Source organism: Rhinopithecus bieti, unplaced genomic scaffold (genome assembly GCF_001698545.2).
Source record: "Rhinopithecus bieti isolate Rb0 unplaced genomic scaffold, ASM169854v2 scaffold_9696, whole genome shotgun sequence".
Lineage (NCBI taxonomy): Eukaryota > Metazoa > Chordata > Mammalia > Primates > Cercopithecidae > Rhinopithecus > Rhinopithecus bieti.
Window position 1 is genome coordinate 483,234 of NW_016806217.1, and position 27,604 is coordinate 510,837.

The following is a 27,604-nucleotide window of genomic DNA, read 5'->3' on the forward strand; positions in this document are numbered from 1 at the left end:
CAAGAAAATTGATAAAGCAAATAGAATTTTGAAAAATGAAAACTACAATAATTGAAGTTAAAAACCCAATGAATGAATTGGACAGGATTTTAAAGTGCAGAGAACTAATACAGTCCAAGATTTTCCAAAGAAAGTATTTAGAAGGCATCACGAAGAAGAAAAAGATGGCAGATATCAAAGAGATGTGGAACATAGATTAAGAAAGTTCCTGCACTGACTGGGAAGGCATTAAAAGTGACAATATTGGACTGTGGCAAATAAAGCTGTTAACTCTAAGATGACAATAAAAGAATAGCAAGAGTGGAGGAAATTCCTAGCAAGTGGAGGAAAGATATAGAAGAAATAAAAAGACACAGAACAAACAAGTAAACACTACTATTAATAAATTGCAGATTTAAATCTAAATGCAATTGCAAATGTCATTAATTTTGCAGGGATTACTGCTACAATGAAATGATAGTGATAGTGAGATACAAGAGAAACATTTGAAACAAAAAGACAGGTTGAAAGAAAAGGAGACAAGAAAGGTGAGACAGTAGTCACCCCTTATCTGCAGTTTGGTTTTCTGTGGTTTCAGTTAGTCGGAGTTCCAAAATATTACATACAATAAGATATCTTAAAAGAGAGGGGAACACCACATTCGCATAACTTTTATTACATTATCTTACCATAATTGTTCTATTTCATTATTATTGTTAATCCACTACTGTGCCTAATTTATAAAGTAAACTATCATAGGTCATGCACGTATAAGAAAAAGCATAGTATATACAGAGATCAGTACTATCCATGATTTCAGACACCCACTGGGGGTCTGAGAACATACCCCCATGGATAATAGAGGATTACTGTACAGCCATACCAATATTGGTCAACAAGGTAGTTAGGAAAAAACTGTATTAGCAAGAAATAGGTTGCTTCATATTAATGCTCCAATCAACCAAGATAATATAATAATTTTAACTTCTACAAACCAAATAACATAGCTTCAAAATATAGAAAGCAAAAAATGACAAAATTCAAGGGGGGATTAGACAAATGTACAACAATGTGAAAAGTTTTAACACATCTAAGTAATTGATAGAACAAGCCAAACAAAACAAAATCAGTAAAATACTGATTGAATATGGCTTGAATATGATGAGCAAATTTAATCTAATAAATATATAGAGAGAACAATGCATCCAATGATCTACTTTTCAAGCTCACATGGAAAATTGACAAAAGTCCATTGCTGCATCAATATTTTCTAACCATAAAGCAATTAAGCTAGAAATCAGAAATGAAAAGATAACTAGAAAATCTCCATATACTTGGGAATTTAGCAATACATATCTTAGCCAAGGAAGAAATCAAAAGATAAATCAGAAAATAGCTTTAACTAAATTTGAATGATAATGAGAATGTTACATGCCAGAATGTTTGGCATGGAGCTAGAGTTGTGTTTACAGGAAATAGTAGAGCCTTCAATGTTTATGTTAAGAAAGAAGAAAGATTGAAAATAAGTGATCTAATTATCCATCTTAAAGAGTTAGAAAAATATAAGAGTAGTAATTAATGAAAAAACAAGCAGGAAATAGAGAAGATTAGTAAAGGCAAATGATACTTATTTCTAAAGACTAATATAATTGATAAATCCCCGTCAAGAAGAAAGAAGATAAAAAAACAGTATCAAGCATAGAAGAGTAGACAATGCAACAGATCTTACTGACATTAAATAAGAGGATGTTATAAACAACTTTAAATCAACAAAGTAAAAAAATTATATGAAAGGGACAAACTCTTTGAAAATTACAATTTACAGAAACAGATGAGAAATAATAGAATGGCTGACTATATATATATATATCTCCAGAATATTGCATCCAAAATCATCTCCAAAGGAAAACTTCAGGCCTGGATGTTTCAGCAGCTAATTCTATAAATCTTAAAGGAAGTAATGATATCATACTCCCATAAACTCTTCCAGAAAAAAAGACATAGAACCTACCTGACCTTGTATTATGAGTTTAGAATAACCTAGCCACAAGAAAATTTCAAGAACAGAAAATAAGTCAATCTCCCTGATGATCATAACTTCGAAAATCCCAAGCAAAAACAAGTAAATAAAATCTACCCAGATATAAAGGGACTATAGAACAGCAATGTTGGGTTTATTCCAAGAATGTAAGATTGGTTTACCATTTGAAAACCAATCAAAATAATTCACCACATAAAGCAAAATAAAGCAGAAAAATAACATCATTTCAATGAATGCAGGCAAAAATGTTAGGGAAAGCTCAACTCATGTTCAAAATAAAACTCATAGCAAACCAGGAATAAAAGGGAACTTCCTTTATCTGATAAAGCATATTTACAATAACCTACAGCAAACATCATTCTTGAGGGTGAAATGTTGAAAGCTTTCTTTCTGAGATCCCAAGAGAAAAGAATGCCTCAAAATACCAATTCTAATCCACATTGTATGACAGCTAATAGCCAGTACAGCAAGTCAAGAAAATGAAATGTGCTAGGGCTGGAAAAATGAAGAAAAAATTATTCTTACATGATACATTTATCTAAGGAAAAAATCCAGAATAATAATCTTCACATAAAAATAAGATAAGTTTACCATAGCTATTAGAAACAAAGCAGAAAAATTAATTTCATGTCTATATGTGAGTAACAGGTAGAAAATGAAATGTGAAAAAAGATGCCATTTAAACTAACACCACACTATCAAGTAGTCAGGAATAGATTTCACAAAAAAAGTCAGACTTCTATACAGAAAACTCTAAAATAATAATGAGATCAATTAAAGACAATCTAAAGAGATATTCCACTGGAATATAACAAGCTCATATATTAGAAAACTTAAACATGTATCTGGATATCAATTCTTTCCCAATTAATGCAGTCCTAATAAAGATCCCAACAGTTGTGTGTGTACAAGTGTATTTTGTGTCATGTGCTTTCTAGAAATGGGGTTGGGCGACACACTCACTCTCCCACATAGCCTGTCAGATTTGCCTTCTAAGAGCCAGGTCAGTTGACGAATGCATTTTCCCCTCAGCAACCCACAAGTTTAGATTTCTCAAAAATTTGGCACCTCAGAAGTACAACTTCTGTGTTAAAATTGTTTAGAAGGAGGGCATGGGGCATTCACTGGGTTTATTTAAGACACAGAGGAAGAAAGTCAAGTCAGTGGCCAAAAAATAATACTCACAATAGTTAATATTTTTATGTGATTACTACGCGTCATCCACTGGTCTAAACTCTTTATACGTACTAATTCATTTACATTTTATGAAGCAAAAATTATTGTTATTCCCATCCTACAGATGAGGACCCTGAGTCCTAAAAGTCAAATAAGTTGCCTAAGATCATTCACTTCCAGTGACGAAACTGGGATTTGAACTCAGAAAATTGGCTTACGATCCCATCTTCACTGCTTCTGTAGTAGGCACTTTAAAAAAATGTAAATAAGCCCATATTACTCATGTAATCTAGCTGAATATTCCTGTTTATAATGTTGAGGATTTAATTCAAAGACACTCAGTAGCAATACCCCTAACACTTAAAACCTTACTAGACTCTTTCCCCATGTATCATAGAACATCTTCCATAGAAAATCTGAAGTTGAAGAAGCTTGGTAAATCAAAGCTTTCCCATCTCAAGATAAGACACTTTGTAAAACAACATTTTCATAGATTTCTCCAGTTTTCCTGACTTGACAGCTCCCTAAATCCTCAGAGGTAATCCCTGACTTGGGCCCTTATGAAACAAATGACTTTAACTTCTCAATTAATGAAAAAACTCAAGGAATCCTCTTCATTCATTCAACCACATGGGCTCACTAATATGGAAGAACATTGTTTTCTAAATCCTCAGCCTCCTGAGTTGCTGGGATTACAGGCATGTTGATTTTGTTGAAAATGTTGTTTTACAAAGTGTCTTATTGTGATTGTGACCACATCCCAGAATGTGGGTGCAGGTATATTCTCTGGGTTCTCCCCCAACTGGCTGCCCCACTGCACTGACCTTGTGTCAATGAGATTATTTCCTTGTTTCCAGGGCTTGGACAAATGAGGTCCTCTGATTCTTCTTCCCAGGGAAATGAAAACTACTGGTCATATTCTGCTGTAGGTTCTTATTTTGTCCTGTCTTCTACTAAAGGCTTTCCTTCGCATATGCATGGTTCTACACTAGCCTGTGATTGCAAACATCATTCTTGATGCTCCCTCCTTGATCTTTCTGTCTTCACTCTTTGTCCCTTTTGATATGTCACTCTTGAATTAAACACAAAATGCATCCGTCTCTCATTCAGCATGGCCCCATCAGGATTCCAGCCCTGTTTAACCTGGATTCCAACCACTTAACTGGAATCAAATCTGGATTCCAAGCCTACTTCACCTCAGGATTGCAACCACTTAACTTAACCTGCTTGCCCATCTTCTGCGTAGTATTTTTCACATCATTCCTACCCAGGGAAGTTGTACTTCTTATGAAGGTGGCTTCTAAGTTTTACCCTGGAACATTTGTAGGAATAACTTGCCTATTTTAGGTCTACCTTAATCTCAGTATCTCCTCTGTGGAGATTTCCCTAGCCACTCAATGACACAAGGGTTAGAGCCCTCACTCCATAATGATAGAACATATGATACGCTTCACTCTCCTGCACTGCTCTGCCTACTGTCTAGCATAAATGTTGCATGGTTTTTGTTTTTTTGTTTGGTTTTTGAGACAGAGTCCCACTCTGTTGCCCAGGCCGTAGTGTGGTGGTGCCATCTTGGCTCACTGCAACCTCCGCCTCCCAGGTTCAAGTGATTCTCCTGCCTCAGCCTCCCGAGTTGCTGGGATTACAGTCATGTGCCACTATGCCCATCTAATTTTTGTATTTTTAGTAGAGACGGGGTTTCACCATGTTGACCAGGCTGGTCTCCTGACCTCAGGTGATCTGCCCACCTCAGCCTTCCAAAGTGCTAGAATTACAGATGTGAGCCACCATGCCCAGCCAAATGCTACATATTGAGTAAAATATTTTGGCTTCATACATACATTCATTTCAAATTTGTGTAATATTAGGGAAGGTGACTAGAGAAGAGTAGGAAAAAAGGAATATAGTTCATTCCACATAAATGCAACACCATTGGGGTCCCCCCTCATCAGTTTCAGGGAAGCCTTGCTTTGAGAGTTTTATGTATTTCTATATTTTTGCCAGTTGCCAAGAGTTGAATAAAAGTTTTCCTGGTTCTTAAGCACTGAGTTACAATGGAATTCCAACAGGGTTACACATGACATCCCACTTGAATGCCCAGCAGGGACTTTAAGGTCACTGTAATAATGAATGGCCAAGAATTAATAGGATTTGGGCCTTAGAAGCCTTCCTGTGTCGCAGCTGGGCAGAACAGTACTCTGTTCATGGGCTGAAGACACATCTCAGACATGGCCACCACAGCTGTGCTGGGCACAGCTGTCCCTCAAAGCACTGGAGGGTTGGGAGCCTGTTTAAATCACTCTGCCCTCTTCTCTCCTCAGACACATTTCCTTTTACATTATCAACTGCACAACAGCCACATTTGTCTTTTAGAGATGTTCGAGAATGGAGACAGTTTTACCAAACAACATGATCTTCCTTCCCGGGTCTTGACCCCACGCTGTGTCCTCTTATCCTCCTTGCTGCCAATACGTCCCTCACTGAACTTTGACTTTTTCCATCTCCTCAAGGCCTGCCTGACATACCTCATCTCTAGGCACTGCCAACCACACGTCCATGGCATGGACACACTAAATCCCTTACATCTCCCTGTATCTCTCACACAGTCTTGAGCTTTGAGCGTTTGCACAAGGGCTGTCCACGCCTGAATCCCTCATTCATCAGTTCTTTGCCCAGCTATCTCTTCCTATTCTCAGAGATGCTGATAAGTTTCTTCTGCTTCAGAATTGCCCGCGGTCTGTCTTTGTCCTACATCTCTTCCTGGGCTGATCAGATCTCTCCCAGAATTCTCTCTTACTGTTCCCTACCACTAATGCTACTGAATTCTAATTGGCTATTACTCTGTTTCTCCCTCATTGAAATAGAGATTCCTTGAGGATAATGACATTATAGTGTAGTAATGAGGAGGACAGGTTCCAATCCAAGCTACATGGCTACTAGTTGTGTAATCCTGGACTACAAATTTAATCACTCTGTGATTCAGTTTCCTCATCTGTAAAATGAGGATATTAACAATCCTTACTTTATAGGGTTGTTTGAATGATGTAATCCTACTCCTTTAAGTAGCTCCTCAAAGGAGCTAGTCTGTTTAAAGGGCTTAGAAGAGTGCCTGGCTGGCATGCGACAACCGTTGGTGTTGCTATCACTATTGTAATTATGGATGTACTTCTCATTCTTAGACCACGTCAGTGTCTGAAACTCAAAAACGGATAGTTGAGTGAGGAAATGAATAAAGAATTATGATACCCTCCTCATTTTACTATTCATGTTTACTTCCAAATATGTTTATAGTAAACATTTTGAGGGTAAATGTAAGAATCTTTTGCCAATTGATATAAAACAAGAATGAAGCATATAGGCATCATATCTGTGAGCAAAAATTCTGTTGTTTTTTCTTAAGATATTAATAATGGGTATAACTGTGTAAATTCAATAGAAATTCATCAACTTTGTTTAAAATTAATGTATAACTTATTTTTTAAACATACATGTTAACTATGCTTATAATAAACGGGCATTCAAGGGCAATTTCATTGGCTATGCAACTAAAAACATTAGTATTTACATAAAGTTGCATATTAACTACTTATATTTCCTGATGTTAATATCATTTATGGATTCCTTGCATTTTAATGCATAAGACTTTCACTTGTTTTTTAGCACCACTTTTAATGTGTTTACCCATGCAAATCCACAACAATACATTCTTTACTTAAAGAAACTAGGCTGATCCACGTAGACACGACCAACAAAGTAAGAATTAATCCTTAGAGAGAACATGGTTGACACCATTCTAGATTAAAGGGAGAAGGAAGTTAATAATTCAAAGGAAAAAAATTTAAAACCTTCCATTTATTGGTGCCAAATGAAAACTAAGTAATGCAGAGTTGATAATGTATAAAACAAAACAAACAAAACATATGAATCTACAGTCTTTCTTAACTGGAGTTCCATTAGACAGTTTAGCTATCATGTCCTAAGATGGGGGTGGCAAGCTGTGGGTACACTGTGAATCAAATCCAGCATGTTTCCTGTTTTTATAAATAAAGTTTTATTGGAATGCATATCATACCCATTCATGTACATATTAACTGTTACTCCTTTTACACTTTAACAACAGAGTTGAGTAGTCAGGACGGACACCATATGTCCCACAAAGCTGAAAATATTGCCAACTTTCTCTAAAAAAGGCCAGAGAGTCGTATCCTGTCCTAAGACATCCATATATGTGGTGAACTAACTTCACATTTATCCATCTATGATGGTACTAGATATGTATCTTTCTTTGGAGAATTGGAGAGAAAAGTTACTCAAGGCATTTACTAAGTTCCATGGTTCAGATAGAAAAGGCTCCTTTTTAGCACATTTGCTTCTCTTTTTATTTCTGAATAGGGTAACATTTTAAATATCTATAAGTTATCACCCAAACTGATATATTTTTGAGTGAAAAGGGACACTACTAATATTTATGCTGGGGTGACTGGAATAAACTAGGCCTTATGGTCACCCCAGTTGTGAGGTACCACCCAACTGTGAAGTTAAGAAGTCAACTGAAGTCAGACAGGCTAACCCAAGAGTGTTTCTTTAGTTCGTGTTTGTATTTTCTGACCTCCCTTTCTCCCACCCCACTGCCATAACCCCACTGTCACTGTGGATAGCAGGTCTACTTCAAACATCACAACACAAATTTAGAACTTACTTTTTAATCCTTTCTCCAAAAGAAGCTATTTCCTCCAAGATGTTTTGAACAGTTGCAACAATATCCTGTACCATATAGATTCTTTCGATCAACCCCTTTTTCTCCGATTCCTGGAAAACATAAAAGCAAGACTTAACTGTGACTTCATTTTTTAACATGCCGATACAGAAAATATTATAACATGTTATAATAACAAGGATGTTACCAATAGAGTGATTACAAGAGATAAATCATTGTTTTACAACTTAAATATGGACTCCCCGCCCCCAGAAAAATCTGTTCACTCACTCAGATGCTACCATTCCTAATGTGCAAGCCTCAGTTGCTACCTCATTGTCATGAGGTGATAAAGGAAAGCCTCACAGAACCAAGCACTTCACTTCCCTGTGGAGGCTGCTGCATCCCTCACAGAACTCTGCAATCCCGTCACTCTGGCTACCTCTGACTTCCTCTCTGTCTCCACAGGTTTTCTGCAAGATCACCCTATATTCCTCTCCCATCAGAGATGTTCCTGGCATGTTGAAGACAGAGGTAGTATGATTCCTAGTACTGGAACATCTTAGTCAAACTCTGCTGCATTTTTAAGCATGTATTAAATATATTGCCAGCCTGATAACATTTCATCCATCCTTTGGCAACCACTTCAGAAACAAAGCAAGCCACTATGGACATGCTACAAAGTAACCCTATAGTGTACTGCTGGGGCGGCAGCCTACCCAGATTATTCCCTTCTGGGATGATCAGCAAATGATTGTGATCTCCTTATGACATTGGAAGCACATATACATTCATCTTCCTTAATCTCCAATGCTTCATGTGAAATGGAATTCAGCTTTCTAACAATATTATCCTTACTTTGTTTATAGAAAACCTTACATGTGTTTTACCATGCCAGATAACTAACAGTTATGCAGGTTACTTAGAAATCACTCAAATGTCAGAAGATTCCCTAAAGAGTAGTATTTTTACACTATTTTTAATATTCTGATGCTATGTTCTAGCTCCCCTATGGACTTTGCGGTAATTGGGATGTAGTCAATGAGCTCTCAACTCCTGTCTCTCTGGGTCATTGCAGCCACTATACCTATTGTATGAAACCTAAAACCTCAAACAGCTCTTACAAAACTTTTTTCCTACATAGAATTTTAGTTGGGTGAAAATTGTACTAAACTATGAAGCAAACACTTCTAAATTTAAGAGGACATTCCTATAATACCATCTGTGCTGCAAAAGGAAAAAATAAAATCATTTTCATCTTGTATCCTTTGTTCCATCAAATTGGAGTCATGGATGGAGTGAAAGAGAACCCACTGCCAATAGGGATTGCTGGTAAAAAGCACCAATATGACACAAATCTTGAAAAGCACAAATCTCCCTTCTTGCATCTGCCTTTATGAAACTACTTGGCTGAAACAGACAAAGGAACAACACAGGCTAGAATGCCTCACTGCCGCCCCCTCTCCAGTAAAGGGTACTGCAATGGTTTGAATAAATTCTTACCAACAAGACTACTCCTTTATCCATTCATTCTGTGCAGAAGGAAAACCAGGTCCATTGTTTCCTTTTGCAACATCAAACTTTCAAGATACTTTTAGTTTTTTATCCTAATTTGAATTTTTTCCCCTTACTCTAATTCCTCAAGCAGTTTGTGTCAAAAATTAGATATGCTGCCAGAGCGTACTAATTCATGAGTCCACTGACATCTATTAATGGGCACAATGGTGAAAACCCAGCTCTGTCTGCCACATAAGTATTCATGTTTATAAAGGAACATTTGAAAGAACGAGGGAATTTGACCCAAAGGTCAAAAGTGGCTTCCTCTTTTTGGCAGCATCCAGTTTAGGTCAAAACAATTTCTTGGAAAATGACTCAAGTTTCCACGTCATTCAATTTAATAAAAACTTCCTATTTCAATTTTTTTTTCCCCTATGAAACACCCAAATAGTGAGGTTCTGGTTGTGAAGAAAGCATGAGTTAGTATGCCAAAATAACGATGCTCACAAGTCCTGTTACTTTATAAAGAATTTGATGTTTGGAGTATTAAATATCCAAAGACTAGGCTAAAGAGTCTTACTATATCTTGAGTAACAGAATAACTTATCATCTGGACTTGTTTTTTAAGAGTAGAAGTAAACAGAATTAATTTTTGAAATATGGATGAACTGATAACTTGGTTTTATTATATTGGTGGACCTACAAAACTATTCCATTTTTATTTCACAAATACATTATTTTCAAATAGACTTTTGTGCATTAAATTTGTTGATCATCTGGATATTTTAAAATGACACAAGAAGAAGGATTATTTGTGATATACATTCGTATATTTTAGTCAGTTACTAGCTACAACTGTCTATATACCCATGTCAGGATTACTTTTCAAAAGAACGTACTTTTTAGTGGCATCTTTTTATTTCTAATATTTCATGAAATTGTTATCAATCACCTTCAGAGGTGTCATTAAATTGACACCTTAATTGGCTCCACTGTAGACCATAATTTTAATGAATAATACTTTCTGAGGCTGGCCACAGTGGCTCACGCCTGTAATCCCAGCACTTTGGGAGGCTAAGGCGGGAGGATCACGAGGTCAGGAGATGGAGACCATTCTGGCCAACATGGTGAAGCCCCGTCTCTACTAAAAATACAAAACTTAGCTGGGTGTGGTGGCGCGTGCTTGCAGTTCAAGCTGAGGCAGGATAATTGCTTGAACCAGGGAGTCAGAGGTTGCAGTGAGCTGAGATGGCGCCACTGCACTCCAGCCTGGCGACAGAGCAAGACTCTGTCTAAAAAAAATAAAAGTAACACTTTCTACGAGCACTTAGGTACCTTGAAAACTCACAACAAAAATGTGGTACATGGACAATATTCTCAATCTATTTTAAAATATTGAAATCTGTATATACATCATCCCAAATATTTTCAAAGGCACTGTATTCTTGTATTCATTTACAGGAACTTTTCCTGTCAAACATTTTTTCAAGACAATATGTTAGAACATTTAACAAAATGTATGCTGAAAAATAAATGCCTTCTAAATTTCTTTCCATTAATGGTCAGAATGTATATTTATTGTATTAAAAATCACAAGAATTCTTCCCATAAAATAATCTAGGCCAGGAGTGGTGGCTCATGCCTGCAATCCCAGCACTTTGGGAGGCCGTGGTGGGCAGATCACTTGAGGTTGGGAGTTCGAGACCAGCCTGACCAACATGGTAAAACTCCGTCTTTACTAAAAATACAAAACATTAGCCTGTTGTGGTGGCACACGCCTGTAATCCCAGTTACTAGGGAGGCTGAGGCAGGAGAATCACTTGAACCTGGGAGGCAGAGGTTGTGGTGAGGCAAGATCGCGGCACTGTACTCCAGCCTGGGCCACAGAGCAAGACTCCACTTAATAAAATAATAATAAAAATAACCTAAAGTATAACTTCAGAATTTAAAAATTGAATCATACATAGCATTTGACCTTTTATATGCTGCTTTCATAGAAAATGAAGTGATTTTGGCCACTTAAAAAAAAAAAAATTCACTTCCATTCAGAAAAGCTTCCAAAATGAAGTTAGAACTTCAGTCACAAAAAATTTTGAATAAAACTTTCCAACTGATGATGATCATAATTTAGAGGTTTTTTTCCACAAAAGAGTCCAATTTTGGAGAATGTCTGAGTTAACTGAGGTATCTTCAAAGGTTCAAACCTTTCTAAAATGATGATGGGTAAAGAAAAAGTACATACTGCCATGCCAACGCTTATCTTTATATGTGATGTATCTTTATCACACAACCTTGTTGATATCCCAACTGTGTATATAAAAAAAGTATAAGTGTGGACACTAGAACTTTGCAAGTGGTGGAAAATTATCACTTGTCTGGATGCAATTAATGAATAATTAGTGCATCACAGCCAACACCAAGTACATTTCTGCCTCATATTTCTTCATTTTGGAGGAATATCTTATTAGTTGCAATATTTGCTCCATCAAAATTTGCATTCATATTATCATTGTAAAGTTAAATAATTCTCGATAATAAATGTTTAAATTTATAGTGGCATTTCTGATGTTAGAAATTACAGTATTTGTAGAGTTAACTTGCAAAGGCTTATTTTGTTTCCATATATTAGGTAAGAAATGAAAATAATTTCACAAAGTTCTCTGATACTGTGTTTGCATCCTTTAGCGCGAAGATTAACAGCTACTTGGTCATTTTTCATATATGTACAATGAAATCTTGAAATGGAAAATGATATACATTAATGCAGAAGAAATAGTCATTTGATCTAAATGAAAAGTCATGCTCCAGAGAGAGAGATATCAACACACATTTTTAGCTGTATGCATTAAAATAATGTTTTCAGAAATGATTTTCTTAGATACTTCCTCCTGAAGTAGCTGTTGAGGCTTCTTTGGCAGGTTTGTGACTTAGGTTTACATATGTCAGTGACATGATCAAGTCAAGGCCCCAGGGTAGAGAAGAAATGTAAACATTTATTGACAACTGTTTGAGAAATGTACTCTCTACATGATTATTCATTAAATATGTAATGTTTGTGTTTTTATTTACATATTGAAAAAGAAAAAAGTGCACATTTACTCACTACAGAGAGTAATTATGCAAATATTTAACATATACCTACCCTATTTCTCATCTCCCTTACTAACCATTCTGAATAGGCAGTTTGAAAGCTTCCTGAATCTTACAGGCCCTGGCAGTGGCCACAGCTTAACGGGCCAGTAGACATCACATGCTTTCTACCACTGCTGGAAGCAAGAAGGGATTAGCTCATCTGAGAGCACTTTGTTTTATTATGGACCATGCAAAAGCTCTCCTTTAAAGCTGGATGTTAGTCATTCAGCCCTGAAGAGAGTCAGGAAAATAGAGATGGGTCATTCCTGGTTGTTACAGTTAACCTGGTGTTAGTCTTTGAGAACTCTGGTCACAGTGCATGCATCTCATGGGCTACTGGTAATGACCACAGAAACAGCTGAAAGCTTAAATTGAAAGCCTAAGCAACACATCCCACCTTGTTATAGTGGAAATATTAAATACAATAGTTTAAAAACAAGGATAATTAGTAAATGAAAACTTTCTGGGAAAACAGGGATCTGTGGTGAACCTGAATTACTTTTCCTTAAAATTCTTTAGTAAAGAAACGAACCAGTTATTTACAGAGTATCTTCTAGACAGGGAGAAAAAAAACAACAACAAAAAAACCACGTTTTTTCATGTGTTTCCACCCCTTCCTTAAAATGCCTGAACTAGGCATTTGCTACTCATGTGAGGGAGGGAAAATTTCCATCTGAGTTCAGGTATTTTTACGGTTAGCAGTAAATGTAGTTTTTGCTCTCTGAAAGGCTTTAAAAATGACCTTTGGACAATGTGTGTTTATCAAGGTATGGTAGCTTGTATGATACAAGAAGATGATTATATTTTTGTAGCTTGGATGCTTCATTAATATCTTCCATTACCCTCTTTTTGTCTATACCTTGCTTGAACTGGGGGATCAACAGATAAGACCAGGCTGTTTTATCTGATCCTGTGTTCTTAGCACCAATAATTGTGGTGGGTCCATCCTCAGTGCTGCTACAGTGCTTGTTTGATGGAGAAATAAATGGATACAGGACAAAAATAGTTTATCAGGTTTACAGTAGTATTAAATAATTATTTACATCGACCCAAGAAATAAGCAAATGCTTGCGGTTTGAGAGAAGAGTCTAGACCTTATAAATATAGCAGAATGACTGAAAGGCCCAACTCAAGCTTGATGGCTTTTGTGAATCCTCTTCCTAAGGATGCCAGTCTATGCTGACTACTGTTTTTGTTCTCTCAATCTGCATTATACCTCTATCAATCATTTTAATCATCCTAATAGCAAATGCGCTTTTCACTCTCTGTACTGCAAAATTGATCTCTTTTAAAGTAAGATACTACCAATTTTATGGGTCTTTTCTCTTTATACCTAGCAATATACCAATGGACATATCACAGGACGTATTACATAGCCTTTAGTATTAGTATTTCCATGTATAGGAAACTGAAGTCCAGGGAAGTTAAATGATGTTATATACGGCAGACCATGGAGTCAGAGAACGGGGTTCAACTCTGGTCCTGTCATCTACTAGCTTGGTGATCATGGCAAGTTCTTTACCCTTTCTGAATTTCAAGTTCAATATTTGGAAAATGTGGATCATTGTCATTACTCTGATTGGAGTGTGGAGAAAATTAAATATTGTCACATATGTAAAGTACCTAGTATATTGCAGGTGCTTCAAAAACACAAGTTACTTCCCTTCAAGAAGGCAAAGCTACAAAAGAAGGAACAACCTTTTGTCTAGTTTAAAGAATACTGGGATTAATTTAAGTTTCAAAGAAAATGATCTTCCAGGACAAGTCTACTCATGTTGCCCTGAGTTGTATGAAAGATCATCTGCAGTTCCATCTGCATCATGCTGGCTTTATTTACACGTTTCAGATTGAACCAGGGAATGTGGCGATAACACAGTTTAGCAAACACAACATTACATCTGCTGTTGCTACCAAACTGCCTAGGAAGAGTAACAGTGATTCATTCAGAAAGACAGAACTGCTCTCACATGTGCTTCTATTTTCCCTTAACATATAAGGCTTCCAATTTACAGAGGGAAATGTGTAATAAAAACAGTGAAGGCCACTGGTGTGATTAAATAAATGAACAAGATTATTATAGCTAAATACATAGTTTTAGATTCCTATATTTGAAAAAGAGGAGTATCACTTCTCATTACAAACGTGAAAAAATATGGAAGCATAAGTAAAATTCACATGCTTTAGGGGTCTACTTTGTGAGCAAGCCTGCATCACCAAATAAAAGATGAAAGCATGGATTTTTTTCAAATTTCATAAGGTTTCCTTGTTTTGTTTTGTTTTTTTAAATACACAATAAAGAGTGGCATTCATTGTGAGAAAATAACAAACTAACTTGGTAACCTAAAATATGCATCATATGAAGATGAATACAAGCCCACTATTTTCATTATTCATTTATAAAACGTTAAAAGGATTGAGTATTTTTGCTAACTTCTGTAAGCAGTTGAACTAAGAACAAATAATGTGTCTGTGTTGTAACACAATTGTTCTTTTTTAAAAAAGAAAAAACATTTTAAAAATCAGAGGGCAAATCTTTCCTTCCTTAAGGCCTTATTGACGTTGTGTCTCCAATGAGTATAGCACTATAGGTGCAATAAACTAGCTTCGAGCCTCTGGCAGAGAATTAACACCATCAAAATGAATTTACAACTAAGAATTAATTATATAATCAGGGTGTTACTTTAAATCTGTCCTACATGTCCTGATTTAGAAAACTTCTCATTTCTCTATTAATTCCCTAAGCAAAACTAGAGACAGAGTCCTGAAAATTGACCATGTCAGAAAAAATCCTTTTGACATGCTTAAAAACTGAATAGTAGTTGTCACAGGATGAACAGAATTCTCAGAAGAGATTAATGCAAAATTTTATCTCAAAATTCCCCAGTAATTTCAATCATCTAGACTAAAGATGCAAAAATATACCTTTAGACTTTAAACAATATGTTTGGTCTGTTTCATCCCACTGAATATTAAAAGGCTATAATTTGAAAACTTAGAAAATTATAAACATTAGAAACAGATTGAGTGGCATTTAGCATGAAAAAAAGCTTAGCATCTGTCATAACAAAGAACAAGCAGCAATATTTCTGATACATGAAATTAAAAATTATTCTTTGGGAATCCCAGCAATGCACCAGGAACTGTCATTAATAATTTATTCCCATGAGGCATTTTTGTGGGCATGCAGGGACGCGGATGCAGACTCACGCGCGCGCGCGCACGCGCACACACACACACACACACACGCGCACACACACACACACACAGTCAACTCCACAGCTCATGCTATTAAAATGGAGTGGGGAGATCTGTACTCTTTCTGGAGTGTACTTCTTTCTCAAGTAGTTCTTTTGCTTTGGGAAATGAATATAAAACAGTATTTGGATTTTGAATCAATATCATTTCTAAGTGGTTTTATATTGCTCTATCTGTTCATTACATAAAGCACTTACACTCTGTACTGGTATTTACCAACACTTTTTTGTGTGTGTGTGGCCTGCAACATGGATCTCATCTAGTATCAAATAATAGGGCTGAAAAAGTAAAAGGAATAAACAATCAGCTCAATAGGAAGATACTCATAAAATACAACTGAAAAATTGGCAACAGATTAGGGAAAAAATATATTTGGAACCTAGACCCTTGAAAGATTGATTTCATTAAAAGTCACTCTGTACTAAGTGACAGAACACCATACCACCACAAGGTAAACAGGGCTAATTTCTATAACTGTAACTACTGTAGATAAATATACCAGGAGCAGCAGTTGCTGGTTTAGCTGTGTGAATCCTTTAGTTTTCTCCCAGGTACAGTAAAGGAGTGGGTATAAGATAATATGTGATTCGGCAATGGAACAAGTTAAGTAATTATTATTACTTTAAGACTCAGCTCAAACATCACCTCCTTTTAGCAGTCCTGCCTCACCTAGCATTTCTCCTCTCTTTCCCAACATAGCATTTACAACAACGTTACAAACCTTGATGAAGGCAGTAATCTTAGGGCATTGGGTTTATTTACTATGAGCACCTTGGTTATGGTTGTAATTTTTGTATTCATAGAGACTCTAGTACAAAGACATCAATAAATGTTGGCAAAATAATGCAGAAAAATGAACCAATAAATTAATGACAGGTTTCCTTCACAACAATGGAGCATGGTCAAAAATAAGATTTAGACCAGAAGACATGGGTTTGAGTGTTGCCACTATCCTGGCTGAGAAATCTGATATGCTACTGAAATTCTCTTAGCCTTGGTTTGTTCATTTGTAGACAACAGAATATACTATGAAACTTAATATTTTGTTCTGAGTACTGAATGAGCTACTGCATATAAAAGCAGTCTGCAAATTGTGAACACTCTAAAATATTAATATTTTTATAAATCTAATTGCTTAAATAATTCTTACTTGAAATGGCCTTGTTTTATTATTCTTGTTTTATTTAACACTTTATTCCAGTGATTATTTTTCCCTTGAAGAAAAAAGTGGTATTCCCCCCTTTCAATCAATTATCGCATAAACTCATTGGATAATTGGGTGAGTCACAGTAAAACGGATGAGGGATTTATTTATTTTGAGATGAAGTCTCACTGTCACCAGGCTGGAGTGCAGTGGCATGATCTCAGCTCACTCCAACCTCCGCCTCCTGGTTCAAGCAATTCTCCTGCCTCAGCCTCCTGAGTAGCTGGGACTACAGGTGTGTGCCACCATGCCCATACAATTTTTGTATTTTTAGTAGAGACGGGGTTTCACCATGTTGATCAGGATGGTCTCAATTGGATTTATTTTTAAATACAAAAGACATAGCTACTATTTTCAGAAAACCAATCACTTGTGGATAATCAGGATGCAATGTCCAATGTCTTCTACCTTCTCATGATGTGACAATTCTAAGTAATGCGAAATGAATATCTAGATGCAATACAGGTTTAGTATCCTTTATCCAAAATGCTTGGAACCAGAAGTGTTCTGGATTGTGGATTGTTTTGGGATTTGGGAATATATGCTTCATGCTGGTTGATCACCCCTAATTTAAAAATCAGAAATCCAAAATGCTCCAGTGATTATTTCCTTTGATAATTAGAGTTCAAAAGTTCCAAATTTGGGGCATTTTGGATTTCAAGTATTTATAATAGGGATACTCAATCTATATAAACTATGAAAAAATCAGAGCCTCTGACGATATTTGGTCAGACAATTGCACATTCGCTAAGAGAAGGATATGTAATTCATCCAACTGAGTCTAGCATATCACATTTCATAATATTTGAGAATAACATACTATAATCCTTAGAAATCAGAAAGATCTACTTATACTAGGAATATTAGTGAGCTTGATAATAAGAAGGATGCTCTGAATAATGTTCAAAAAGGCCAGATCGATAATATTATTTCTGGATGACTTCTAAAGGTTATGAAGTCAAAACATTTTTAAGAATGAGAGTTTGATTTTTTTTTTTAATTGCTTTTTTTTGAGACGGAGTCTGGCTCTGTCACCCAGGCTGGAGTACAGCGGCCGGATCTCAGCTCACTGCAAGCTCCGCCTCCCGGGTTTATGCCATTCTCCTGCCTCAGCCTCCCGAGTAGCTGGGACTACAGGTGCCCGCCACCTCGCCTGGCTAGTTTTTTGTATTTTTTAGTAGAGACGGGGTTTCACCGTGTTAGCCACGATGGTCTCGATCTCCTGACCTTGTGATCCGCCTGTCTCGGCCTCCTAAAGTGCTGGGATTACAGGCTTGAGCCACCGCGCCCGGCCGAGAGTTTGATTTTTAAAAAGCATATCTGAGCAAGTAGATTTGCCAAAGGACTACAGGAAATTGGGAAGGCAACCCCCTCTCATCCAAAACATGCATAAACTGATAATTAAGAATTGGCTGGAATTCACTTCACTATAAAAGGCTTGAAAGATAGTATGATAAAAATGTTAGCAATTAAGTCACTTCATCACTAAAAACCATATTAAATCAAATTAAAAGGACTTAAATTAGAATGCCCATACACTTTATTCCCCTGAAAATTATCCATAAGCAGGTCTTTTACAATATGCCCTATATATAAATTGTATATCCCTGAAGGTGAGTGTGTGCACATGCAACTAGTGTTAACCATTCAAAGATACTCTCTGGCTTTTATTTTCTTAAAATACAACACTTTATCATTGTAAGTATCACTGCTTATGTCATAGTTTTAAAAATTACTAATCTAACCAATTTACTATGTTTTAGACATTCTGAAGAAAGCACAAACAGGCCAGGCATGGTGGCTCATGCCTGTAATCCCAGAACTTTGGGAGGCCGTGGTAGGCGGATCACACGAGGCCAGGAGTTTCAGACCAGCCTGGCCAACATGGTAAAACCCTATCTCTAATGCAAAAATTAGCCCAGTATGGTGGCCCATGCCTGTAGTCCCAGCTACTCCAGAGGGTGAGGCATGAGAATCACTTGAACTTGGGAGGCAGAGGTTGCATTGAGCCGAAATGGCACCACTGCACTCCTGCCTGGGCGACAGAGCGGGACTGTCTCAAAAGAAAAAAAAAAAAAAAAAAAAAAAAAAAAAAAAAAAAGAGCACAAATGAATTATAGACAAAACTACTCTTATTATTAGATTGTAAGAAGACCTCCATGAACAAAAGTTTTCTCTGGTTAGGATATTATAGATCATCTCCTCTCTCTTTCTGGCACAAGGAAACACAGGGAATGAGGCACGGTGGACTTAACCACATCATCCAAAGGACTCTACAGGTTAATTCACAGTGAGAACTCCTTCTAGATACATGCCATGTGCTTCTCCCACTAAGAAGGCCCTGTCTGGGCAATGAGGAAGGGACTAGCTAATCAATTTAGAGGATGGAAAATCATTTTAAACACTGAAATTAATGGTTTAAACTGTACTTAAATTTTAATGACAAACTAATTTGTGAAAATAAAATATAGATACAATATCCATTTGCATCCTTCTATTATAATATGCTCCTCAGTCAATCAACAAAAATGGATGTTTCTTATTTTCTTAAAGGAAAATGTCCATATGTTTTCATCTACAACTGACATAAAAGGGTCATATTGTTTTCATAAACACTGTCAGGCAATTGTGACTTCATTGATGATCCTAAAAGGACAGATCATTCAAGTCCTATATCTGACAACCTAGTTATGAACAAACCAACACACAATGCAAGCCTTAGAGCACTGTTTCTTTTTGATAGCATTAAGCAGGGGTTTTTTTCTTTTATTACATGCCCTTATGATTCCTTCTTCCTGATGTTAATAGAAAATGCTGAAATATTCTATGTAAGTGATTGTTGGGCTGGAAAAAGAAAGAAACTCTAATGCAAGTATTTATACCTTCTGTAATGAAAACAAGATATTATTGTCTTGCATGACCTTTCCTAAGTATGGGATACAGCATTTTACACAATAGTTTCTTGGTTCATGCTTCAATTACTGACCTTTACTGTGTAGAAAATTAATGCAATTTTCATTGTAATCCATCCATACAAATAAGGTCCACATGGAAGGATTCCACATAGGAAACTAATACAAATAGGAAATGTCAACTGATTGCTGTTGGCTGAACTTAGCTATTATCTGTTTGTTCTGGAGTCCCTAGAAAACTAGACTTGTAACAAGCAATTTCTTACATAAGCCATCAGGTACTAGAAAGGAGGATTTCCTCTTTTCAAAGTTTAGCTTGTACATTTCATCTCCTAAAAGGCAAAAACCTAGTTACCTGAAAGTTCTATGTTACCACTGAAAGTCCACAAAAGAAAAGGCAAAATTGTGAAGTCTAATCTGGTTTCTAATACAAGTTACTACCACGAACTTTTCACAATGCTAAGGAACAAGGGGTTACAGTGATGTCATTTTACAATAATCCCTGTTCCAGACAATAAAAGAATGACAGACCCCAGACAGTGTCCTGGTCTGTGCATGAGAGACAGGCAGAACATGGCAAAGCATTCATCTCCCAAGGAAGTTGTGCCAACAGGCCCCGGCACGCTTTTATCTTCCACAGTCGTCCGTGATGGTATTTGGAGGGAAGGAGCACTGGCAATTAAAGAGTGTCACCTTCAAGATGGATGGTTTGGGTAGAAAGGAGTTTCTCTCCTCTTCTGGTTTTGAACAAAATGGCTGTGTGTTTATAATTTGTAAACAGTTCATTTCTCACTGAGTGTGTTACAGTTCCCAGAAGCATGGTCTGTCATGTCTAACACACAACAGAAGCCAGAAGGGCTCAGTGGGTAAGACCTTTCTTCCAGCTCACTAAGATGGGGAGTCACCCGGTGACTGTATGTCCTGGTCTATGACAAGCACATCTCAGTGGTAGAAGCTGATCTACACAGAGAAGAAACCAAGTGCTGTAATACATATGTGGATGTGCACTCAAAAAGTCTGAAAGTTGAAGATCCCTTTAGTTTACAAATCCCTTACAGAAGGAAGAATGAAAAGAGATGGACAAGGATGGAAAAATTTGCCCGTCTTTCCTAACAATAGAAGGGTTGTGTTAAGCAGGAGAGACATAAACAGAAGTCAAAATATCATTTTAGATTTATTCCTCTAGAAGATTTCATAGAAATATAAAATTGGGAAAGCAAAACCACCATGGTTATACTTGTCTATTAAAAAGTACTATTAAAATACTATAATAAAAACATGCTAAGAATAAATTTTCCCTGGGGGGACTGAGGAAAACCCTAGTGCCAGTGCCCTCAATGTGGGACAGGTGGGCACAACTGGTATGGGTTGGGCCATGCTGAGATGAATGCAACAGCTCCCAGGCTTATCCCTGTGGATGCTGCCATTCCAACTCCTTCTTCAGTCATCCTTGCCCAGAAAGGTTTAAAGCACAGACCAAAGGGCTGTCTCCCCAGACCTTTAGGTAGCTCTTGAAGTACATCAGTGGTAGACTAGACCTTGACAACCACTGGTCTTGACTATGACCTGATTTTGTTGCCTGCCAGTCACTGAATACCATGTTTCCATTCATCTTCTTGTTGGATACTCTCCTTTATTAGATGGGCCAAAGACACATGGTCACAGTTATTCCTAAAGCGTAGAGGACATCCTCTTCTACTGGTGGTTCATTTAAACAGGCTTGGCCAAACAGGAAGAAATCTTCCTTTCATCCAGGCCTGGTTTATAAATATTTAGAATTTTGCCTAATGTGATGTTGTAATATAATAAGAAATGTATGTTTGTTATTTGTCCCTGGTTCCTGGCACAAAGCTCCTAAAATTCCTGGAGTTTCCTAAGTGAGAAGAGAGATATGAACATCTTTGCTATAATATTTGGTTTTGTCCTCACTTGCTAAAATAGCTCGAGCTAGAAAGGTGAGAGGAGCATCTTTTGCTATTCATAACAAGCCCCTTTCAACCACACCTGAATTTCTGTTAATGAGATGACTTTTGGAAAGCCTCTAATGATGGGGGAGCTGGTGGCTAGGGGAACCAACCATGTGATTAGAAGGTTAGAACTTTCAGTCCTCCCCAGCCCTGGCCTGCAGGGAAGGAATAGGGGCCAGAGATTGACGTGAACACCAATGCCCAAAGATTTAGTCAATTATGCCTATGTAATGAAGCCTCCATAGAAACAAAAATACCATATTCTGGGAGCTTCTGGGTTGGTGAACACATGGAGGTGCTCTAGGGTGTGCCCAGAGAGGGAGGGTGTGGAGGTTTCACACCCATTCCCCCATCCATTGCCCTGTGCATTTCTTCTAATTGGCTGTTCCTGAGTTGTGTCCTTTGTAATAATCAGTAAATATAAGTAAATATTTCCTTAAATTTTGTGAGTCATTCTAGAAATTCATTGAATCCAAGAAAGGGGTTGTGGGAACCCCCACCTGATAGCTGGCCAGTCTGAAGAACAGGAGGCCTAGACTTGTAGTTATCACCTCATACAGGTTTAAAATAATTTCATTAATACTTCTGTTTTTTTGGTAAAACATCCCATTATAAACCTTATTAACTTAGCTTTCCTTTGACAATATTCAATGATTTAATCATTCAGAAACCGCTAACATGAAGACATCAAGAAGAAACTTGCATCTGTGAAACCCCTTTTCTGAAAAAGGTCATTTTTCCTTTAAAAGTATTATAGTTGATTTTATTATTTTGCTATTAATGATCCTCTTAACACAACAAATAAGATTTACTTTGTAATCCACCCCATTTGCTTCAAATGGGCAAAACCATCTGGTCCACTCAATTAATTTTAAGGCTCTTTGTATCATAGAGCCAGTGTCTTTGAATACATTTCTATTCAATGGGCATTTACACGGGAATACTTACTCTCAAGGTTTCCCCTTTTGCCCTTTTCTCTCCACAAGCCTCCTACATGTTACCATCCCTCGCCCCAGATACCCACAGGTTAAGGGGATTGGAAGTCCATTAAGCTAGTAGCATTTCATTTGGCATTTCACTTGTTTCATTTTATTCCAGAAGGTTTGTCTGAAAGCGTAATGACAACAAAAGCAGCAGATTTGAGAGATTCTCCCAGGAGAAGGAAAAGGACAGATGTACACAGACATATAGCTGAAAACACTGCCAGGAACAGCTGGGAAAATGACAGGCACGGAAGTGGGTGACCACCCCACAGAGTGCAGACATGAGCCTAAAGAAACAGCAATTTCACTTGATTTACTTTTGACTTCCTAGGCTACCTTTTATCTATGAAGGGGAAGGCTAATCTTGGCTTGCATCCAATAAAAGGCCTCCTATAGTTATGCTTTTTATAATATTTCAATTATTCCTTCTATTTTACCCTTTTCAACGTCACTTTAAAAAATCTTAAAAATGGATATCCTTTTAAAAGTTACAATAATATTACTATACTGGTAACTCTATAATACAAAAAAAAAAAGGCGGGGGGGAGAGAGATTCGACCTGGAGGAATGCTATCTGTTGACAACACTAGTGTTTTTTTGTGTTCTTTCTTGAACATACGCACCTTGTCATCTTCATCCTCCTCGTCATCTATGTCTGTGCTCTCCTGAAAGGAAATCCCACAACGTGTTTATAAAAACATCAACTGAAATTAACAAATGCAAATTAGACACATTTTAAAGCTTGCCTACAGACTTTAAGCATTCATATTTTTGAAATGCATTATAACCTCTTAAAAAATAACTCTTTTAAAGTTCAGGGACACTGTGGCAGGACTCTAAACAATAAGCATAATCTACATAAAACTGTTGACTATAAATAAAACTATTAGGCCAGTGCCCTTTGAAGGCAGCCAGCTTTAAAAATGCATTGCTGAGTTGTACTTTCTGTAAACAGTGTTGTTCTTATTCTGACAAATGAACCAACTGCTACGTTAAGGCTGAGAATACCATACTTCACTAGTGCTAGGCTCATTGTTACTATAATGACTGCTGTCTCCCTTTGGGGCCATTACTGAAACATTAGACAGTATAAAATGCATTAGTCTGAATATAATCAATCTTAAGAATAAGTTACAGGTTTCTCTGTGGCATTATTATTTTTGCTCTGGGTTTAGGGTTAGAAGGGGCAGGTGAGGGAAAGAAACTCAAGGCTCAGAGCTGGACTAAAGGGTGCCTGGTTTTAGCTCAGGTGCCACAGCACCAGCTCTACTGCTAATGGGCTTGTTTAATGTAAAAATCTTGGCTATTTAATGGCCAGAGTTTGATCATAGCACCACAATGTTTAAAAACTAATATCTGTTGGTACATAATAAAACAGAGTCAGTAGTTTGGAAAGAAAGCTCAGTATTAGACAACAGGTTCTATTTTCAGCTTGAACACTTGCATTTCTGCTTAACCTTGCAAAGGTCAGGCATGCTGTTCAGATGTCATTGTTCCAATAGTAAAAAGAATTGTCAATATCATGCTCTTAAAAAGGAGTAACTCTGAAGTATCCAGAGAATACTCTGCTACATTCCATAAAACCATGGAGCAGTCATCAAGAAATTTCTTCAGGGCCAATATAGCCCTACCTTCTAGAATTCTCACAAGATGCAGTCAGCAGTTTGTGTGGTACTCATGGGTCATCTGGGGAACTAACCTATTCACAATTGGCAGCAAACATGTCTCATGAAAGCCAGTGGATAAACAGGAAGGTAATGAAAACAGGCTATGGGAGGGAAAAAAACACTATAATTAGGAGAAGTCTTTAGCTTGGGACATGGTTCCATTAGTTTTTGCTTTGTGACTTTAAGCAAATCACTTTGTCATATGCACTGTAGTTTCATAAGACATAAAATGAAAATAGTTCCTGCATCTTTCATAGTTGTATTATAGAACTAAATTAGTTAATTATTTTCAATGTTTGATAAATAAAGGCTTTATACATACATATGCACTTATGTGCACACAGGTATACTAATATACACATGTATGCCAGTATATGTACATGCTCACACATACATGCACACATATGCACATACTATAAACATGTATGATATACACAGTGTGCACATAAAACCTGCATAAACATTGTAAAAATGTTAGTTGACAACACAGATATTAGAGATGTTTCTTAGTAAAAATTTCCATTATCTATAACTCTGTGAAACCTAGTCCTTAAATGGATCTATTAAAGTCATTCATTTATTAGCTGGTTCTATTTTCTCACTGATATGTGTTCATGCCTATTGCATTAAATAATTAAAATCAAACAGAATAGAATTTTGAAATTGCCTGAAAGTAAATTTTGAAATTTTCCTTTTGCCACAGTACTCATTTTTCCCACTTTCCTTCCTTCCTAAGTGAAACCAGAAACCTCCCTTAAATTCATTATGAGGACATAAGGAAAATAAACAAAACAGTCAGGATTTGATTGACTCTTGGGAAACGAAATGTGAAGTTGATCTATCTAGAAAGGAAATTAATCAAGTGTCAGGACTTTAGATTTTTGTTTAAAAAACTTGGTTCTTGAATCTGGAATGCCTAGATTACATCACTAAAGAAGAAAAAAAAAGCCTACAAATACAAGTTCCTGGCCACCCAGAGCAGAAAAAGATCTTACAGGGTGCAGTGAGGGGGCCAGGGGCAGGAGAGTCAGAGTGGAAGTGAGATGAGTAGATGTGGAGAGATGTCTTTGAGAAAGGGTCTTGCTTTCTTCAACAAGACAGGAAGTTTGGGAATTTCCAGACAAATGTGGGCACCTGCAAATAGACGGGTCTAAGCCCACCCGCTCTCTGATTGCCCTGGGAGTTGACAAGCCTCTGGGAATCTCCTGAGCCTTCAAGCCAGAGAGAACACTGCATAAGATACCTTCATGGAAAGGCCAGAGTTAGCCCTGCAGAGCTCTCTGCATGCCCAGCAACGGCCCACAGAGCCAGCAAAGGTCTCGTTAGTGATTGAGGAGATTGTTCACAGGAACTCGACAGAGAATCATATGAGCACACAGACATGTGCTACCAGCATGGAAATAATAACCATGAACCAGAGACTCCCCTCAAGCAGGCCAAGACTCAGGAACATAAGATGCCACAGAAAGAAGACTCCAGACTACACGTGATAGAAGACCTCCACTGCAAAACAAGTGCATTTGTAGGGCTGCCTGACATCTCAAACGAAATGGACTTGGGCCATGATTTGGTGGTGGTGGTAGTTTGTTGTTAATACATTTCTCGACAGTCAAATGTCAGAACTTCGAATGCTTGCTTACCTGGCTGTCCTGGATGCTGCTGACCTTGCCTTTCACAGGTCTGATGAAATTGTAGACAAAGATCAGCAACAATGCCAAAGGGATCATATATAGTTCAAAATTCCAGACAGTGATCAAAAACACCTGGTTGAAAGACAAATAAGAACATATGACTGCTTGATAAAACACTAGGGGAGCAATCAAATTCCTAAGCATTGGCACAAGGAGATTCAGTTGGGCTATCTCTAGTCACTTTCAGAAACATTTTCAAACAGGTACACACACACACACACACACACACAATGATCAACTCAGTTTTAGAACTGGTAGTATAGAAAGAGCTGGTTAGTCACGCTCTGGAATAGACAGATACAGTAGCTTCATACCTGAAAAGCCCATGGATTTTAGTGTGCCAGAATTTATGGAAAGTAGTATGGAAAAAGTCCAAGGTCGCAAAGAGGCACGCCACAGGCCAAATTTGGCCAAAAGTGAAGTTTATTTGAACAGGAGAAAGCCATTACTTTTTCAATTGGCTGCCAATATTGAAAAAATCCAAATATTTCAGAGAAAGACTTTAGATTTCCAAACGTTTGTTAAAATACTTAAAATCTACCAATTTTGAGACTATATGGGCATAAGAAAATGATTGGCTAGCATTGTCTACATCAGAAAAGATATTCTCTTAGCTGCCCAATTTCTGTCAATCTCTGAAATTTGTGACTCCTCACATAGAAAGGCAAGTGAGAATTTGAGACTGAGTCCAACTGCCTATGCTACAACGGTTACTAGAGACATGAATGCAAACGAGATGGTTCTACCTCCAAGAAACACACTAATTAGGATAAATAAGGTGAGAACACCTTTTAATTATGAGGCAGAAGTGAAATCTTGGGTAAATTACTTCAAAATTTGAGTCTCGCTTTCTTTTCAAACTCACAGGTAGTCTAGAAGATGAAATAAGATAATTTGTGGTTATCAGCTCTCTGTAAAAGTCTGTAAAAGCTGTCTGTAAAAGCTGCTTGAAAAAGTCACTGCTATAACATATCAACTTAGAAAAGGCAAATTACTGCATCTTAAATATGAAATCTTCCTTTCCAAAAGCAATACTGTTTTATTGCTAAAACTTTTCTAACATTTAAAATTTTCTCTTTGTGGCTATCATATATTGCTTTTATATTTTGGTGCCCATTGTAAATAAAATTGCTTCTTCCATGATGTTTTCAAACTTGTCATTATTTACATATAAAAGCAAATAATTTACAGATATGTTTTTAACATTAGCAGCCTTACTGAATATTCTTTACTGTATCAAATAGTTTCTTTCATTCCTGCGAGGTTTCTAAGAATATAGTCACATAATCTACAAATAAGGATCCTCTTCTGTTTCCTCTTTTTTATTTGTAACTTTGTTTTTTCTGCTTGATTTCACTACTCCTACAAAAAATTGTTAAACTGTTCAGAAGGATATCACTGTTT

At 36.9% G+C, this 27,604-nt stretch overlaps 1 protein-coding gene across 1 annotated transcript in view; it reads right to left on the reverse strand.

Annotated features, from left to right (window-relative positions):
- Nucleotides 1–27,604, reverse strand: part of MCTP2 (multiple C2 and transmembrane domain containing 2) — a 267,240-nt gene that overhangs the window by 18,116 nt on the left and 221,520 nt on the right. Inside the window, exons 17-19 of the mRNA XM_017875234.1 lie at nucleotides 26,150–26,272; nucleotides 23,466–23,507; nucleotides 7,896–8,005 (exon numbers count right to left, since the gene is read on the reverse strand). Of these exons, the coding sequence (XP_017730723.1) occupies nucleotides 7,896–8,005; nucleotides 23,466–23,507; nucleotides 26,150–26,272 (275 nt within the window). The remainder of the gene's footprint in view (nucleotides 1–7,895; nucleotides 8,006–23,465; nucleotides 23,508–26,149; nucleotides 26,273–27,604) is intronic.